The 17,485-nt window shown below is 44.7% G+C and overlaps 1 protein-coding gene across 1 annotated transcript in view; it reads right to left on the reverse strand.

The window, feature by feature from the left end:
* The window catches only part of CMYA5 (cardiomyopathy associated 5), a 104,205-nt gene that overhangs the window by 27,510 nt on the left and 59,210 nt on the right, over positions 1–17,485 (reverse strand). The window contains exon 9 of the mRNA XM_040421377.1: positions 14,833–14,979. Coding sequence (XP_040277311.1) covers positions 14,833–14,979 — 147 coding nt within the window. The remainder of the gene's footprint in view (positions 1–14,832; positions 14,980–17,485) is intronic.

The raw sequence follows: 17,485 nt of genomic DNA on the forward strand, positions 1-17,485 counted from the left end.
AACCTCATGTAATAGCCCACCATTCCCAGGAAATACTTTATTTGCCTAGCGGTGACAGGTCGGGGCCAATTTCTTATCACCTCTATTTTGTTCACTTGGGGTTTGATGACCCCACACCCAATGACATACCCCAGGTACTTAGCGGACACAGTATAGCGGCAACAAGTTTCTAAAGCAAAACTTCAGTGTTTATTCACACATAAGGCAAAAACAAAACAACACTTTGCAGTCTTGGTGTTAGTTCACACAATGGAAAGTCCACAGAACAAAAAAATCACGGTTTTGGAAGTTTTATCTCCAGCGGTCCACAGCAGGCTTTGAGGAGCCTGTTTCCCAGCGTGCGGCTCTCAGCCTTCCAGCACTGCACAAACACAGAGACATCTCTGCTCAGCCCAGCTGCCTATTAAAGGACAGCCAGGTGCTGCCAAAATCTGGACCGGCACTTAAACTCCGGTCCGGTATTTGACCTCACCTGGCTGGAAACCAGCACAGCCGCACATGTTGGGAGGAAAATACCTGCCTTCCCAGACTAAACCCCTCGCTGTGTCACAAACCCCCCCATTTGTTCAACCCTGAGGGGGTGAACACACGCCAGACAGTGTACCCGGGACAGGGCATCCGCGTTTCCCTGTAACCGGCCTGCCCTGTGTTCCACTGAAAACGTAAAGTTTTGTAAGGACAGAAACCATCGAATGACCCAGGCATTTCTGTCCTTGGCCTGGCTCATCCATTTGAGAGGGGAGTGGGTAGTCACCAGGCGGAACTTTCTCCCCAACAAATAATAGTGGAGAGACTCGAGTGCCCACTTGATGACTAGGCATTCTCTCTCCACTATACTATAACTAGTCTTGGCTGGTGTGAGCTTACGGCTGAGGAAGACAACAGGATGCTCCTCCCCGTTGAGTTCCTATGACAGTACAGCACCGAGGCCTACTTCGGAGGCATCGGTCTGTACTATAAACTCCCTTTTGAAGTCGGGCGTCACCAAAACCGGGGACCCACACAGGGCCGACTTCAAATCGGAGAAAGCCTCTTCCGCCTGATCATTCCATCTAACCATCCCTGACTTGTGTCCCTTCAAGAGTCCTGTCAATGGCGCGGCCACCGTAGCAAAGTGGGGAACAAACCTCATGTAATAGCCCACTATTGCCAGGAATGATTTTACTTGCCTAGTGGTGACAGGTCGGTCCCAATTTCTTATCTCCTCTATTTTGTTTACTTGGGATTTGATGACGTCACACCCAATGACATAGCCCAGGTACTTAGTCTTCTCTAACCCTATTGCACATTTTTTCGGGTTAGCGTTCAGTACAGCCTTCCGAAGGGAATCCACTACAGCATGCACTTTGGGTAGGTGACTTTCCTAGTCGGTACTGTGGATTACAATATCATCTAAGTGAGCTGAAACATACCGACGATGTGGACGAAGCACAATGTCCATTAGTCGCTGAAAAGTGGCGGGAGCGCCATGCAGACTAATGGGTAAGACCTTATATTGATACAGGCCCTCAGGCGTGATGAAGGCAGTTTTCTCTTTGGCAGCCTCCGTTAAGGGAACCTGCCAGTACCCTTTCGTGAGGTCCAAAACAGAAAAATACCGGGCTTGTCTTAACCTCTCGATGAGCTCATCCACCCGGGGCATGGGATACGCATCGAATTTGGAAACCTCGTTAAGTTTTCAAAAGTCGTTAGAAAACCGCAACGTCCCATCTGGCTTGGGTTTCAATACTATAGGACTGGCCCACTCACTTTTTGACTCCTCAATGACGTCTAGCTGCAACATTAGCTGCACCTCCTCCGATATGGCTTGTCGCCGAGCCTCGGGTACCCAGTATGGTTTTAATCGGACTTTTGCCTGAGGCTCATTGACAATGTCATGGTGGAATATGGAAGTGTGTGCAGGGAACACAACATCCCTGTTCCGACTAACTAACTCCCTGGCCTCCTGACTCTGTTTAGAGGAGATGCTGTCAGCTAATTTTTCTGTGGTAGCCGCCTCTCTTGCATCAGACAGAGGGGCCGGTACCTCTGCCCCTAGAAAACCCAGCCGCGAGCTGTCTTCTGTACAGGTTTCCCTATCTTTCCATGCTTTGAGTAAATTCACATGGTAAACCTGCTCTGGATTTCGCCACCCTGGCTGGTGTACCTTGTAGTTTACATCTCCAATTTTCTCGAGAACCTCATAGGGCCCCTGCCACCTAGCCAGGAACTTACTGTCCATGGTCGGCACCAGAACCAAAACCCGATCACCCGGGTTAAAGATCCGGACCAGAGCCTGCCGATTATAGACCCGACTCTGAGCTCGCTGAGCTGCCTCCATATGCTCCCTAACAAGAGGCAACACTGTCTCTATCCGATCTTGCATCTGAGTAACGTACTCAATGACACTTTTATGTGGAGTGGGTTGTTGTTCCCACACCTCTTTGGCCACGTCTAAGAGACCGCAAGGGTGTCTGCCATATAGCAGTTCGAAGGGCGAGAACCCAGTAGAGGCCTGGGGTACATCTCGCAGTGCGAACATGAGATAGGGCAGAAGGAGGTCCCAGTCCTTTCCATGTTTAGACACTACCTTTTTCAACATATTTTTTAATGTTTGGTTAAACCGTTCTACCAGACAGTCCGTTTGCGGATGGTAAACGGACGTCTTAAGTTGTTTTATGTGCAGCAGCTTACAGAGTTCCCTCATCACCTTGGACATAAAAGGGGTCTCTTGGTCGGTCAGAACCTCTTTAGGTAGTCCTACTCTGGAAAACATCTCCATTAACTCCTTAGCTATGAGTTTGGCCGAGGTATGTCGCAGTGGCACCACCTCCGGGTACCAAGTGGCGTAGTCTAGAATGACTAAGATGTTCTGATGCCCTCTGTCGGACTTCGGTACTGAGGTCCATAGCTATTCGGTCAAACGGTACCTCGATAATCGGGAAAGGTACTAGGGGACTACAGAAATGTGGCTGGGGGCTAGTTATCTGGAGGGTCGGGCAAGACTTACAAAACTCTTCCACTTCTTTTTATATGCTGGGCCAGTAAAACCACTGTAGAATACGATCCTGAGTTTTCTGCAGCCCCAGGTGACCCCCGAGAACGTTTTGGTGGGCTAGATCTAGCACAAGCTTGCGATAAGCCTTGGGGATTACCAACTGTTCAATAGGCTCACCCCCTAGTTTGTTTACCCAATACAACATATCCTGATGAACCACAAAACAGGGAAACACTGACTCTGCCCCAGGTTTTTGTGGTTCACCATCTACTATTAACACATTTTCCCAGGTGCGGGATAGGGTTGGATCCCGACATTGGGTGGTACCAAAATTATCCCCGGAGACATTGAGGTCTGCCAATTCAGGACCCAGCGGCAAATCCTCCACGTCTCCCACCATCACTCCACTGAAGTGGTGGTCACCCCTACTGCTGGCCCTTCGGTCTCAGGTTCCCAGGATTCTGGTCTCCCCCCTGAGTCCGGCCACTCTGCTAGGGTTACCCCTGTCTCATGGGTATCAGTCACTCTCATAGCAGGCCACATCGCCGGGAAGCCTGGGAAGTCTTTCCCTATTATGAGTTCATAATGTAGATTTGTGGTGACAGCCACCTCATGGGTCCATCTACCGGCCACCGTAGTTAGAGACACCAGTGCAGTGGGGTAGTCTTTTAAGTCTCCGTGGATGCACATCACCCCGACTTTCCGGCCAGTATACTCAGGGGACCGCACCAGGGTTGCCCTTACTAGGGTCACCAGACTCCCTGAGTCCAGCAGAGCCTCTGCCGGAGTGTCTCCCACTTTCACCTGGCACAAATGATCTAGAGACTCTGGGGTACCTGTTGCACACAACCTCCTGGCATATAGCGACTGACGGTAGCCATAGTTAGTGTCCATGGGCTTAACCCAATGAGGACAGTCAGCCCTTACATGGCCAGGCTCCTGACCCCACCAGCAGACTATCGGAGCCAGGTCTGCCGTGGGTACATCCCGGGTGGGTTTTATTGGCTCAAATCTCCGGGCCTGGGGTGGAGATTTTCGGGGTATGCCTTCCCCCCTTCCGACAGAACCCACCTTTAGATTCCTGGTAGCTTCATAGCATTCCACCTGGTCCACCATCTCAAGGGCATTGCCAGGAGACACCTGACCGATCCAGTGCTGGAGAGGGTATGGCAAAGCCCTTCAGAACATATTGGCTAACAGACGTTCCAGCATAGCAGTGGGACTCAGCACGTCAGGCTGTAGCCATTTTTGCAAGGGGTGAAGTAAGTTATAATACTTGGGTTTTGCAGGCTCAGCCGGGTTGAACCCCCACTGATGCACCCGCTGGGCCTGGATCAACACATTCACCCCCAGTTTTCCTGCCTCTGGATCAACTTGCAGGATAATAGGCCGAACTGGATGGACAAATGTCTTTTTTCGGCCTTATGTACTGTGTTACTGTGTTACAGTCTTGCCAAAATCTCACCCTTGACTTTCTGGTAGTCGGCTGCTTGATCACCCGGCAAGTCGAAATACACCCGCTGGGAATCGGATGCCAGGAACGGAGCAATGACCTCAGCCCACTGGTCACGGGGCAGCTTTTCCCTGATGGCCACTTTCTCGTACATTGCCAGGTAGGTTTCGATGTCATCTGCGGGAGTCATCTTAGAAATCGCGGCACGGACTGCTTTCCGGGCATCGTGGACGCTCGGGGTTGCTCCTTCTGTCTGCAAAGCCATCATGTGTTGTAGCAGCAACTGGTTAGTCTCCTGCTGCTGCTTATTAGCCTCGCGTTGCTGCAGGTTTGTCTCTCGCTGCTGCAGATTAGCCTCCATGAGGGCCTTCACAACAGCCTCCATTTTGTCGTGGGGCACTGGTTGTAATACAGCTGGTTTAATGTATGACATACAACCGTGCCTGAAAAATGCAGAAACCAGGAAAAAAAATAATCGGAGTTCACGCCAGCCTCATTGATTATGCACGCATCCTCCACCAATTGTGGGATTTCGCTCTGGTAGACAGGATTAGCAGACGCAGTATAGAGGCAACAACAAGTTCTTTGGATCAAACAGTTCAGTGTTTTATTCACACTTTAGGCATGTGACAAAACAAGCAGTCATAATCAAACAAAAAGTCACCTTGCAGTGTTGGTGGTAATTCACACCATGCGGCAATTCTGCCTCAAAGAGTTTTTGACCATAGCAGCACCAACCTGTTTTCACACCAAACAGGTAGCAAGCCTTCATCCAGACACAAGGCTCCCAGATCCCAACACAGAGACCTGGCTTCTGAGCCCAGCTGCCTATTTAAGGACAGCCAGGTGCTGCCAAAACCCGGACTGGCACTTAAAATCCGGTCCAGTATTTGTCCTCACCTGGCTGTAAATTAGCCCAGAAGCACATGCTGGGAGGAAAATACCTGTTTTCCCAGACAAAACCTCTCACTGTGTCACAAAAGTTATGTCTAGACAGACAGAGGAGTCTGCGCAAGAAATTAAGTAAAAGTAACAGGTTACTGATAAATCCTATAAGTCTGGGGCTGTCTAGTCATCTCTCCTGGCCCTGTCAGTCAAGGAGAAGGAGGAACTTGAACACGGAGCAGGAGGGCCAAGGGTGCACAGAGTGACTTGGGCCCTCCCTTGGTGCACTTAACTGCTCACCCACCATAGTTTTATGGGTTTTGTTTTTTTCTTTGCAAAAAGTAAAAAAAAAAGGGTATTTCGATCATAGAAAGTTATTGCCTATCCACGGGTTATGGGGCCCCAATTCTCATGATTGGTGGAGGTCCCAGAGGTAGGACCTCTGCCAATCTGATAGTTATCCCCTATCCACAGGATAACTTTCTATAACTGGAATACCCCTTAAATTTTTTATTTACATCTCCATATTGTGATCCCCACAACTTTTTTTATATTTATGTCTATGGAGTTGGGTAGGGGCTCATTTTTACCTTTTTTTTTTTACCATTATATCACTTTTTTTTTTTTTTTAAATGGCAGACCTGGTTCTGTGCAGGAATTGTTGTGCTTTTATTTCAGGTTCCACTCTTCGGAGGTTTGGATGCTGTCTGATCTGTATACAGCTCTCCATAATGCAGCGGGAAATTTCATTTTTGAAATCTGAGATTTGTAAATTAACTGTTAAACAAACTCAGACTGGGAATGTTGCAATGCCACTGCCACAGAGGCCCCCTAGAAATGGAAGATGGGTTACTGCAGGTTCTGGTAGACTAAGAGTTGTTGATAGAAGACATGTCCCAAAGTCTGTGGCTCTCCATAATTCATTTGCAGCACTTTCAGAGCGCAAGAGCAACATGGAGGATGGCTCAGGCACAGTGGGTGAGGAACAATCATCTCCCATGCCTAAAGTATGTAAGACTGCAGCCAAAGACAAAAAGAATAAGGTGAGGACTGATAGTAAGCGGCGATTCTATCATAAGAGGTGTGAAGTTTGAAGAAAATGGTTTTGTGAGATGTCTCCCTGGTGCTACCGCTAGCAGGGACAGACAACGCATCCTTAATATTGCTAGGGAAGCAAAGCTGGAAAGGGAGGTGGATGTTATTGTCCATCTTGGGACAAATGATCTGGCTTGCAATGAGGTTTCAAAGGTGAAGAAAGCTTTTCACACACTTGGAAATGATATACGGGAGGTTGCATCAACATTCTCTGCAGTTTTGCCTGTGCATAACCTTCAGCATGACAGGAAGATGCACATTAAGGAATTCAATGTATGGCTTGGTGAATGGTGTCTGAACCAAGGGTTTGGCTTTGTGTCTCATGTTAGCTCTCGTTGGAATGGAAAAGAACTGTACAAGAAAGATGGTTTGCATCTGTCTCTCAAGGGAACGAATGTCCTCAGTGAACAGTTCAAAGTATTTGCTAAGGAGCATTTAAACTAGGAAAGGGGGGCAAAAGAGTGATAATCCAGCAGTCCGACTGCCCCCTGGAACAATGCCAGAAGATGCCAGTAGCACATAGGTTAAGAAATGACAAGCTCAGAGTCTTGTCTACAAATGCTCGCAGTTCAGGGAATAAGATCAATAAACTTGAGTCTATAATGACATCTGAGAATATAGATTTAGTGGCTGTTACTGAGATATGGTTCAATGGGAGTAATGACTGGGATATAACAATACCAGGGTTCTCTCTATATAGGAAAGACAGAGAAGGCAAGAAAGGGGGAGGCGGGTGGCCCTGTATGTGAAAGATAGCATAAAATCTAATTTAATACAAGTTAGCAAGACCAATTTAGAGTCAGTTTGGGTTACCTTGCAGCTTGATAATCATAAGGTAACTCGTGTAGGTGTGATATATAGACCACCTAGCCAAGTCAAAGAATTAGATGATCTACTAGTTGAGGAAATAGCTAAAATGACATTGAAAGGGGAAGTTATCATTATGGGAGACTTTAATCTTCCTGATGTAAACTGGAAAAACAAAATAGCTAGTTCTGCCAGGAGTACAGATATTCTAAATTCCCTACTGGGATTATCTCTACAGCAAGTAGTGGAGGAGCCAACCAGGAAGGAGGCCATTTTAGATTTAGTATTCACAAATGGGAATTTGGGATCTGATATTACTGTAGGGGAAAGCTTGGGATCTAGTGATCACCAGTCAGTGTGGTTTACTATAAGTACAGTGACTGAGTCACACCACACAAAAACAAAAGTTTTAGATTTTAGAAAAACAGACTTTTCTAAAATTAGATTAGTGGTATACGAATCCCTATCAGATTGGAACAGTTTCAATAGAGTCCAGGAGAAATGGGACTACCGTATTTTTCGCCCTATAAGACGCAGTTTTCCCCCCCAATAGTGGTGGGAAAATAGCAGTGCGTCTTATGGGGCAAATGCTGCATTTTGCCGAACTGTCAATGATACGCCGCGCCGCAATGCCGCGCGGCGGGTGTATCAGCTGAGAGGGGGGAGGGGCTGGGGTCCGGCATCTGGTTTTATAATGACAGCGGGGCCCGTGCAGTGACTGTACTCACTATGTCACGCGCCTGCGCCGCCCACTTTATGAATGAAGCAAGCGGCGTGGGCGCATGACGTAGTGACTCACGCTGCCAGCGCCCGTCCTCCCGGCCTGCCTCCTCCCTCCTCTCTGCTACCGAGCGCTTGTTGTAAGTAATACAGGCGCTGATTACCCTGAATTTGTATATATTAACAATGCCTACAATTATAGATAAGATTACGGTATATACAGTGAGTGGGGCCCGTGTAGTAGAATACAGTCACTGCACGGGCCACGCTGTCATTATAAAACCAGATGCGACCCCCACCCCCTGTATTTGGGGTCATTCACACTACAGGGACACTGTTATGGAGGGGATCTGTGGATGACACATATATGTGTCATCCACAGATCCCCCCATAACAGTGTCATCCACAGATCCCCATAACAGTGCCATCCAGAGACCCCAATAAGAGCCATCCAGAGACCCCAATAAGAGCCATCCAGAGATCCCCATAACAGTGTCATCCACAGATCCCCCATAACAGTGTCACCCACAGATCCCCCATAACAGTGTCACCCACAGATCCCCCATAACAGTGTCACCCACAGATCCCCCAAAACAGTGTCCTCAACAGATCCCCCATAACAGTGTCCTCAACAGATCCCCCATAATAGTGTCATCCACAGACCACCATTAGTTCAAAACCCACCAAAAGCACACCTTTTTGTTCAAAATATTTTTTTTCTTATTTTCCTCCTCAAAAACCTATGTGCGTCTTATAGGGCGAAAAATACGGTACTTAAAAGTGGCACTATTGAAGGCAACAGATAATTGCATTAGGCTTGTCAGTAAAAGCAAAAAAAGGAAGAGACCACTGTGGTACTCAGCAGAAGTGGCCAAAATCATTAAAAACAAAAAGATAGCATTTAGTAATTATAAAAAAAAAAACAACGAGGATGACAGGCAAATTTATAAGATTAGGCAGAGAGAGGCCAAACAAGTTATAAGAGCTTCTAAAGCACAGACAGAAGAAAAATTAGCTCAGTCAGTGAAAAAAGGCAATAAGACATTCTTCAGATACATAAATGAAAAAAGGAAACTAAAACAAGGAATTAACAAATTAAAAACAAAAGAAGGAAGGTATATGGAAGAAGATAAAGAACTAGCTGACTGCCTCAATGAATACTTCTGTTCAGTTTTTACAAAGGAAAATGAAGGAAAAGGACCTCAGTTAGGAAGGAAGACTAATGAATCTTTTGATGCATGTGTCTTTACAGAGGAAGAGGTTCTAAGTCAGCTGTCTAAAATTAATACAAATAAGTCACAGGGGCCTGATGGGATACACCCAAAGCTATTAAAAGAGCTCAGCGGTGAACTAGCAAAACCATTAACAGATTTATTTAACCAATCACTGGCAACAGGAGTCGTCCCAGAAGATTGGAAATTAGCAAATGTTGTGCCCATTCACAAGAAAGGTAGTAGGGAGGGAGGAATCGGGCAACTATAGGCCAGTAAGCCTGACATCAATAGTGGGGGAATTAATGGAAACCATACTTAAGGAGAGGATTGTGGAACATCTAAAATCCCATGGATTGAAATATGAAAAACAGCATGGGTTTACTTCAGGGAGATCATTTCAAACTAATCTTATTGATTTTTTTGATTGGGTGACTAAAATAATAGATGGCGGAGGTGCAGTAGATATCGCTTTATCTAGACTTTAGTAAGGCTTTTGATACTGTCCCACATAGAAGGCTTATCAATAAATTGCAGTCTATGTGCATGGACTCCCATATTGTTGAATGGATTAGGCAGTGGCTGAGGGACAGACAACAGAGGGTTGTAGTCAATGGAGTATATTCAGACCAAGGTCTTGTTACCAGTGGGGGTACCTCAGGGATCTGTATCTTTATCAGCGAAATTGCAGAAGGCCTCAATGGTAAGGTATGTCTTTTTGCTGATGACACAAAGATTTGTAACAGGGTTGATGTTCCTGGAGGGATACACCAAATGGAAAAGGATTTTGGAAAACTAGAGGAATGGTCAAAAATCTGGCAACTAAAATTTAATGTTGATAAGTGCAAGATAATGCACCTGGGACGTAAAAACCCAAGAGCAGAATATAAAATCAGTGATACAGTCCTAACCTCAGTATCTGAGGAAAGGGATTTAGGGGTCATTATTTCAGAAGACTTAAAGGTAGGCAGACAATGTCATAGAGCAGCAGGAAATGCTAGCAGAATGCTTGGGTGTATAGGGAGAGGCATTACCAGTAGAAAGAGGGAGGCGCTCATGCCGCTCTACAGAGCACTAGTGAGACCTCATTTGGAGTATTGTGCGCAGTACTGGAGACCATATCTCCAGAAGGATATTGATACTTTGGAGAGAGTTCAGAGAAGAGCTACTAAACTAGTGCATGGATTGCAGGATAAAACTTACCAGGAAAGATTAAAGGACATTAACATGTATAGCTTGGAAGAAAGACGAGACAGAGGGGATATGATAGAAACTTTTAAATACATAAAGGGAATCAACAAGGTAAAAGAGGAGAGAATATTTAAAAGAAGAAAAACTTCTACAAGATGACATAGTTTTAAATTAGAGGGGCAAAGGTTTAAAAGTAATATCAGGAAATATTACTTTACTGAGAGAGTAGTGGATGCATGGCATAGCCTTCCTGCAGAAGTGGTAGCTGCAAATACAGTGAAGGAGTTTAAGCATGCATGGGATAGGCATAAGGCCATTCTTCATATAATATAGGGCCAAGGGCTATTCATAGTGTTCAGTATATTGGGCAGACTAGAATCCTGGCTTGAAAAAAATCACAAGTAGGGTTTTTTTGCAACTTTTTTCAGGTCAAATTTGTGACTTTCTGAGCACTGCGCTTTCCAGTGACGCATACATATTTAGAGTGAAAACTTGGACAGAATTTCATAGTAGATCAGTTTTGTGTCAAATCTATGAATTACAACTTTTTCAAAAAGTCATAAAAAAGTTGCAATTCCATGCCAGTCATCCCCTAGCATACATTTACTGAACTAGTCACAACCACATTGCACTTGCGGAAAATTTATTATCACTGTGTGTCATTTTCATGAATTTGGCGCAGGGGTGTAAAGCAACTCCAGTCTAAAAGCTAATCTCAAATACACCTACAATGATAAATTCCACCCAAAATTGTTACTTTCTTCCTTTTGTTCTTCTTATCACATTTCTCAGTATTAGGAGCTTTCAGCTATGGAACATGAGAAAGTTCTATTCTAATCCAAGGAAATCTGTTTTAGCTCCTAGGGTTTATGTGAAAATCCTTCATCTTTACTTGCTGCCATTCCCTGGACAAATAGATGGTGTCTACAATATTTCTACCAAAACAGTTGGTTTCCAATCACAGAACGACACATGAAACGGGCAACAGTTAAACCCTGAATGTCTGACTTCACTGTCTCCCAAGGTGATTTTCATGTACTTGAGATGTCCAGAACTATGCTAGAATGTGGGGTGCTAAAATGTTGTTCTAAAAGAGGACTCATGAAGGACAATCAAGAAACCATCTAAGATATTCAATCTCTGATAAACAGTAAAATAAGAAACCACAGACATACAACTATCTACATGAGGTATAAAACCAATGTGAAAACACTGATATACTGGCCCTGTTAGATATATAAATGGCCATATATAAGAAGTAGTGCAGAAGATTAAAACTGTAAATCGACCCAGATATGCCTGGTTATACTCATAGTCAAGATCGTCAATCCATATAAAAGACAGGTCAATCTGGATTAAGTTCTCCAAGATATCTTCTAGCTTTTTGATTTTTTTTTCCAAAATAAAGTGTACTCCTCCAATTGTAACATCTCAATAGTAGCTCTTATGAGACCTGAGAAGGCCTAATGTCCCATTGGCTTCCTGCACCTCTTTCTGATGACCATGGAGAATGCTGTACATTATTTGTGACAGCTATCATGTGGTTAGATGCAAAGGACCAACCTCCCCTCTTTGGCATGGTACTTGGAACAGAATATCAAACATATCCTATACATCCTTCCTATTAGCACAGTACAAATTTTCACCACTGGTGCTTACTAGGAAACCAAAGACAGTTTACTGGTATAAAAGTAATTTCATGAGGATGTTTGTGTAGAATTTGCATCTAAATCATAATGAAATCCACTAACACACCACCTCAAAAACACGTGAATGGGGGTTTTGTAACCCAGTTCACATATTCCAGAAAGTTATGTAAAGAATTTTGTCTGGACTATGTAAAAAAAAGTCACCTGTAAGAAGAATCAGCATGCTCATGGTTCTTGCAGATTCCTCACAGAAAACCATGGGTTAGATCTATTTTGCCAATCTGTGGCACATCAGTTGCAAATTGGATCCTGCTGTTAATCTGTGACTTTAGTGACACCATCAGACTTCACCGATGAGGAGAGAGGGGGTATGTCTCAGACTAATTGTGACTAGGCTCTGTAGCTAAACTGCAGTCACAAATCACAGCTCGTCTAATGCAGCAAAGCTAAAAAGCAACCAAGGGGCAAGATCTGAGGAAAATAAATACCTTAGGTACTGACTTACATATACTTTTTCCAGTCTGGAGGGGTACTTCAAAGAGCTTTTCCAGGCTCCTGATATTGATGACCTAATCCTCAGGAATAGGATTGATCATTAATATCCAATCGGTGAGGGTCCGACACTAAGGGGAAATGCCCTAAATTACCCTGTTATACATTGGGATGGCTTGGTCTTACAGGGAAGCACAGCGCCTCCTGCTGGTGATTTATCAGGGGCAGTCACCATCCCTTCCTTATGTGATTATTCTTTTTCCTCACCACAGGGACCTTGTTCCGGTTCCAGCGGACACCACTCTAACATGCCAGCGACACCCTGGATTAGTTAGGACCAGTTGGTTCTTTCATTTATTGCAAGGTGTATTGTTACTGCCATGTACCCTATGATAGAGTAGAGCCTAGCTACACCTCTGGCAAATGCCATAAATATCAGATAGGTGTGGGTCACTCTGGGGCCAGCAGAACGGAAACCCCTAGACCCCGTCTCACAGCTGTTGTGAATAGAGAGGTGGCCGAGCATGTTTTTTTCCATTGGCTTACATGGGAGTTCCAAAAATAACCTTGTTAGCATGATTGAATATGTTTGAAACCACTCCACTGAAGTGAATGGAGCCGCGCTTGTGCTGTCTACCTCTCAATTCACAGCAGCCGTGAGAAGGGGGGTAGACCATTTATGCCATGTGGATGTCGAGATAGGAATAACCCTTTAAGTAAGAGAATCTATTAGAGATGCATTAGTGCCATGGTACTTTAATGGTGGAAGGAGTTGAAGCTATGCCTCTGCTAGGGTGTAATAGTCCAGAACTTAAAGCAAAGACTGATTCTCAGCAACATCACTGAAGTTCTACGAGCTCCGGACAGAAGTGTGAAATCTATCTAACTGCACACATTTTGACCTGCATAACAATTTGTAGAACAGGGGTTGGCAACCATTTTTTGTATGGTGTGCCAGATAAAAAAATAAAAATGAAAGCTGAAGTTTTCAGTGTGCCATATAACAAACTGTTTGTAACATAAACCAGGTATTTACTAGCTACATCCCAAGGTTCTTAACAATGCTGCCTGATTTGCACCGTTTAAAGAAGTTTCAAACTTTTTGGAAAGGTTGCCATCCAGCAAATATATAGATTATAAAGCATGTCACTGCTCCTCCGAATCTGCCTAAGGGATCAATGTATGGGAGACGAGTATATGCCCTCCACTAACCATACACTTACTAACAGTGGGGGCACAGCAGTCCTCATTCATTTTAACTGACTGAGGGGTGCTCTACTCCATCTATGTCCTCTATATATTGGTCCCCATCTGCTGCCCAATACATTGGTCACCCCCAATAGTGGTAACAATTAGAGCTCACCCCCGATGCACCTCTGGATCTCAACCCCCACCTCCACCACCACACACAGACAAACAGTAATCACTTTCAGGCATCCCCACCCCACAAAATAGTAAGAAAGCATGTTCCCCATCGTATACCACTCCCTATCCCCCCAGCAATCACTTTAAGGCTCGCCACTCTACCCCAATCCCCCCAAAGTTCCCCATCTTAACCTACCCCCAGCATCATGCTCAGGCCCACCATCCTCCCATCACCCTCCAAAGTAGCTTGCTCCTCTTCATCCCCCACCTCTCCAGCAATTACATGCAGGCTCACCATTCTCCCCCATCCCCATATAAGTCACAGTGCATGTTCCCCAACCCCCCAAGCTCACCATCCTCATTCCAACTTTTCAAGTTCACCATCTTCCTTCTGACACCCCTTCCCTAGGCATTGCATACTTTTTCTTAATCTCTGGCAGTCCTGAGACTGATGAGAAGCAGTGCTGCCCGTGGTAAGTCCCATTCTCTGCTATCGCTCCTCTTTGGCAGCAGATGCGCCTTGCATGGCGGGTCTGAAGATTGCTTAATCAAATGTGCAGTGCAGCAGTGGGGCGACTAACGTATGGCAACCAGACTAAAAAGTCTTGCCACTATATGGCAGCAGCTGGCAAACCAGTAGAACATGGCCTATGTGTCATCTCTGGCAAGCATGCCACAGGTTGCCAACCTCCATTCTCAAACATAGTGTCTTGATGTACTACTGGATTAAAACAAAGTGTTCCTTTAATACCAGTCTAGTAACCTAAATTTAATAACCTAGGAGTCAAATTATTTACATTTTCCAATAGATACTCATACAGACCGCCTTATCATGCAATATTGCAATTAACGCATGTTCAGATCATGCACTATAAAAATAGCAAGAAACATTAAATCTGCAAATTTGATAAAATTACCCCGACTAATTGCCATTCCAGCCCCTTGAGCAATGTTTCTAAGTGTTGACAAGATCAGTTTTGCACATACCAGTCCTGAATATTGACTTGTCGCTGGGTAGGCTGCAGCCGGTGTAATTTACAGCCATCACCCAGACACTGTAACATTTATCTGGCTCAAGGTCCTCCAAGATGCAGAAACTTTCCTTCACTGTGACTCTGTATTCCTCCAGCAGACCTAAAGCAATGAAGTCATTCAAGAGAGAACTATAAATCTTACTGCCATTAATACAAAATCACAGCACATGACAATGGATTGTGTTTCACAGGATACTAGGCAAACACTACATATACATACCTACCAACTTTTTGGACGGTCAAAGAGGCACACTTGTGGTTTATTATGTGAAAGGTGCACTTTTTCTGCATATTTATATACTTTAATAGCTTTCTTTTTTACCCAATAGCGCAAAAATTATCTGAATATAAAGATTTCTAAAATCAAAATTACATCAAATAAGGAAATAATATGCAAGACGGGCTTTATAGGAACCAGGGAAACACATTCTGGATCAATATTGTAAATGTAATAATGCAAAATTATACCTCATATCAAAAAGAGGGACATTAAAAGAGCAAAGAGGGACAGAGGGACAGAGGGACTTGGGTCAAAAAGAGGGACTGTCCCTCCAAAAGAGGAACACTTGGGAGGTATGCATATATACACTATAAGCGGCCATATTTTTATATTTTTCTCTATGTGAAGATGCGAGCTGGAATTCTGGAAGGAGTATTATAAAGTAATATGTTCTGTGCTCCACCAGTACTTTATTGTTATGTGGGAGCAAACCTATGACCTAGGCCTATGACTAGGGATGAGCAAACCCGGTGAAGTTCGGGTTCGCCGGGTTCGGCCGAACTTCAGGTCAAAGTTCGGGTTCGGGACCCGAATTTGACCCGAACAACGAACCCGGACCCCATTAAAGTCAATGGGGACCCGAACTTTATTATTTTCTGTTATAACATGGTTATAACGGAAAATAATAGCATTCTTAAGATAGAGTGCTAAATAAAATGACCATTGAGGGCTTAAAAATAATTAAAAAAAACTCACCTCATCCACTTGATTGTGCAGCCGGTATCCTCTTCTTTCTTTAGGACCAAATCAAGGAAGTCAACGGGGAGGAGCATCCCGTTGTCTTCCTGAGCCGCAAGCTCACCCCAGCCGAAACCAGGTACAGTATAATGGAGAGAGAGTGCCTGGCTATCAAATGGGCACTCGAGTCTCTCCACTACTATTTGTTGGGGAGAAAGTTCCGCCTGGTGACCGACCACTCCCCTCTCAAGTGGATGAGCCAGGCCAAAGACAGGAATGCCAGGGTCACCAAATGTTTTTTGTCTCTGCAGAACTTTAAGTTCTCGGTAGAACACAGAGCAGGCCGGTTGCAGGGAAAGCCGGATGCCCTGTCCTGGGTGCATTGTCTGGCGTGTGTCCACCCCTTGAGGGTTGAACAAAGGGGGGTGGGTATGTGACACAGTGAGGGGTTGTGTTTGGGAAGGCAGGAATTTTCCTCCCAGCATATGTGGCTGGGCTGATTTCCAGCCAGGTGAGGTCAAATACCGGACTGGAGTTTAAGTGCCGGTCTGGATTTTGGCAGCACCTGGCTGTCCTTAAATAGGCAGCTGAGCTCAGCAGAGATGTCTCTGTTTTTGGGATCTGAGGCTTTGTGCCATGCTGGAGGGCTGAGAGCCGCACGCTGGGGAAACAGGCCCCCTAAAGCCTGCTGTGGACTACTGGAGGCAGAACTGCCAGCAAGGTGACTTGTGTTATATGAACTTTCCATTGTTTGTGAATTAACACCAAGACTGCAAAGTTACGCGCTGTTTTGTGCAATTGCCTCAAGTGTGAATAAACACTGACGTTTTGAGTTAAGAACTTGTATTTTGCCTCTGTACTGCGCCAGCTTACCCTATCTACCAGATCGAAACCCCACACTTCATTCAGCAGGGCCTGCGATGACGTCACTGCGCTTACCACGTGGTGAGTGCGGTGACGTCATAGCAGGTCCTTTTGCAGGTCCTGAAGAAAGAAGAGGATACCCGCTGCACGATCAAGTGGATGAGGTGAGGTTTTTTTTATTATTTTTAACCGCTCAATGGCCATTTTATTTAGCATTCTATCTTAAGAATGCTATTATTTTCAGTTATAACCATGTTATAATGGAAAATAATAAAATCACTTAACGCTTAACCCTTTCTATGACCACAAGAAAAGGTTACCAAATCATATGGCTATAAAATACAAGAGCGATGGGGGCAACCAATCAATTTCATGGATTCAAGTACTTAGATTAAAACTTCAGTTGCAAATTGCAAATTAAATATGAAATATGGATCTGATGGATCAATTTACTTATCCCTGATATTTCTCGCCATTGCCACATCGCTGCCTAGTACAGTACACTGCTATGTAAACTTGGGTTGGACTGAGCATATACAGTATGTACTGGTAAATTAAGATGAAATTAATAGTATATTAGATGATTTAAAAAAAATGAAGGGATGCATTGTTAGGGCTGCATGGCGTGACCCTAAAGGCACAGACAGAATATAAATAAATAGACGGATAAATAGATGGATAGACATGTCTGTGAAGGTTCTCATTTATCCAGGTCATGGTATATCTGTAAAGAATAAATCAAGGCAACTGGACTTACTGTAGATTTCTTGAAAACGTTTCACTC

The sequence above is a fragment of the Bufo bufo genome, chromosome 2, assembly GCF_905171765.1.
Source record: "Bufo bufo chromosome 2, aBufBuf1.1, whole genome shotgun sequence".
Taxonomy (NCBI): Eukaryota; Metazoa; Chordata; class Amphibia; order Anura; family Bufonidae; genus Bufo; species Bufo bufo.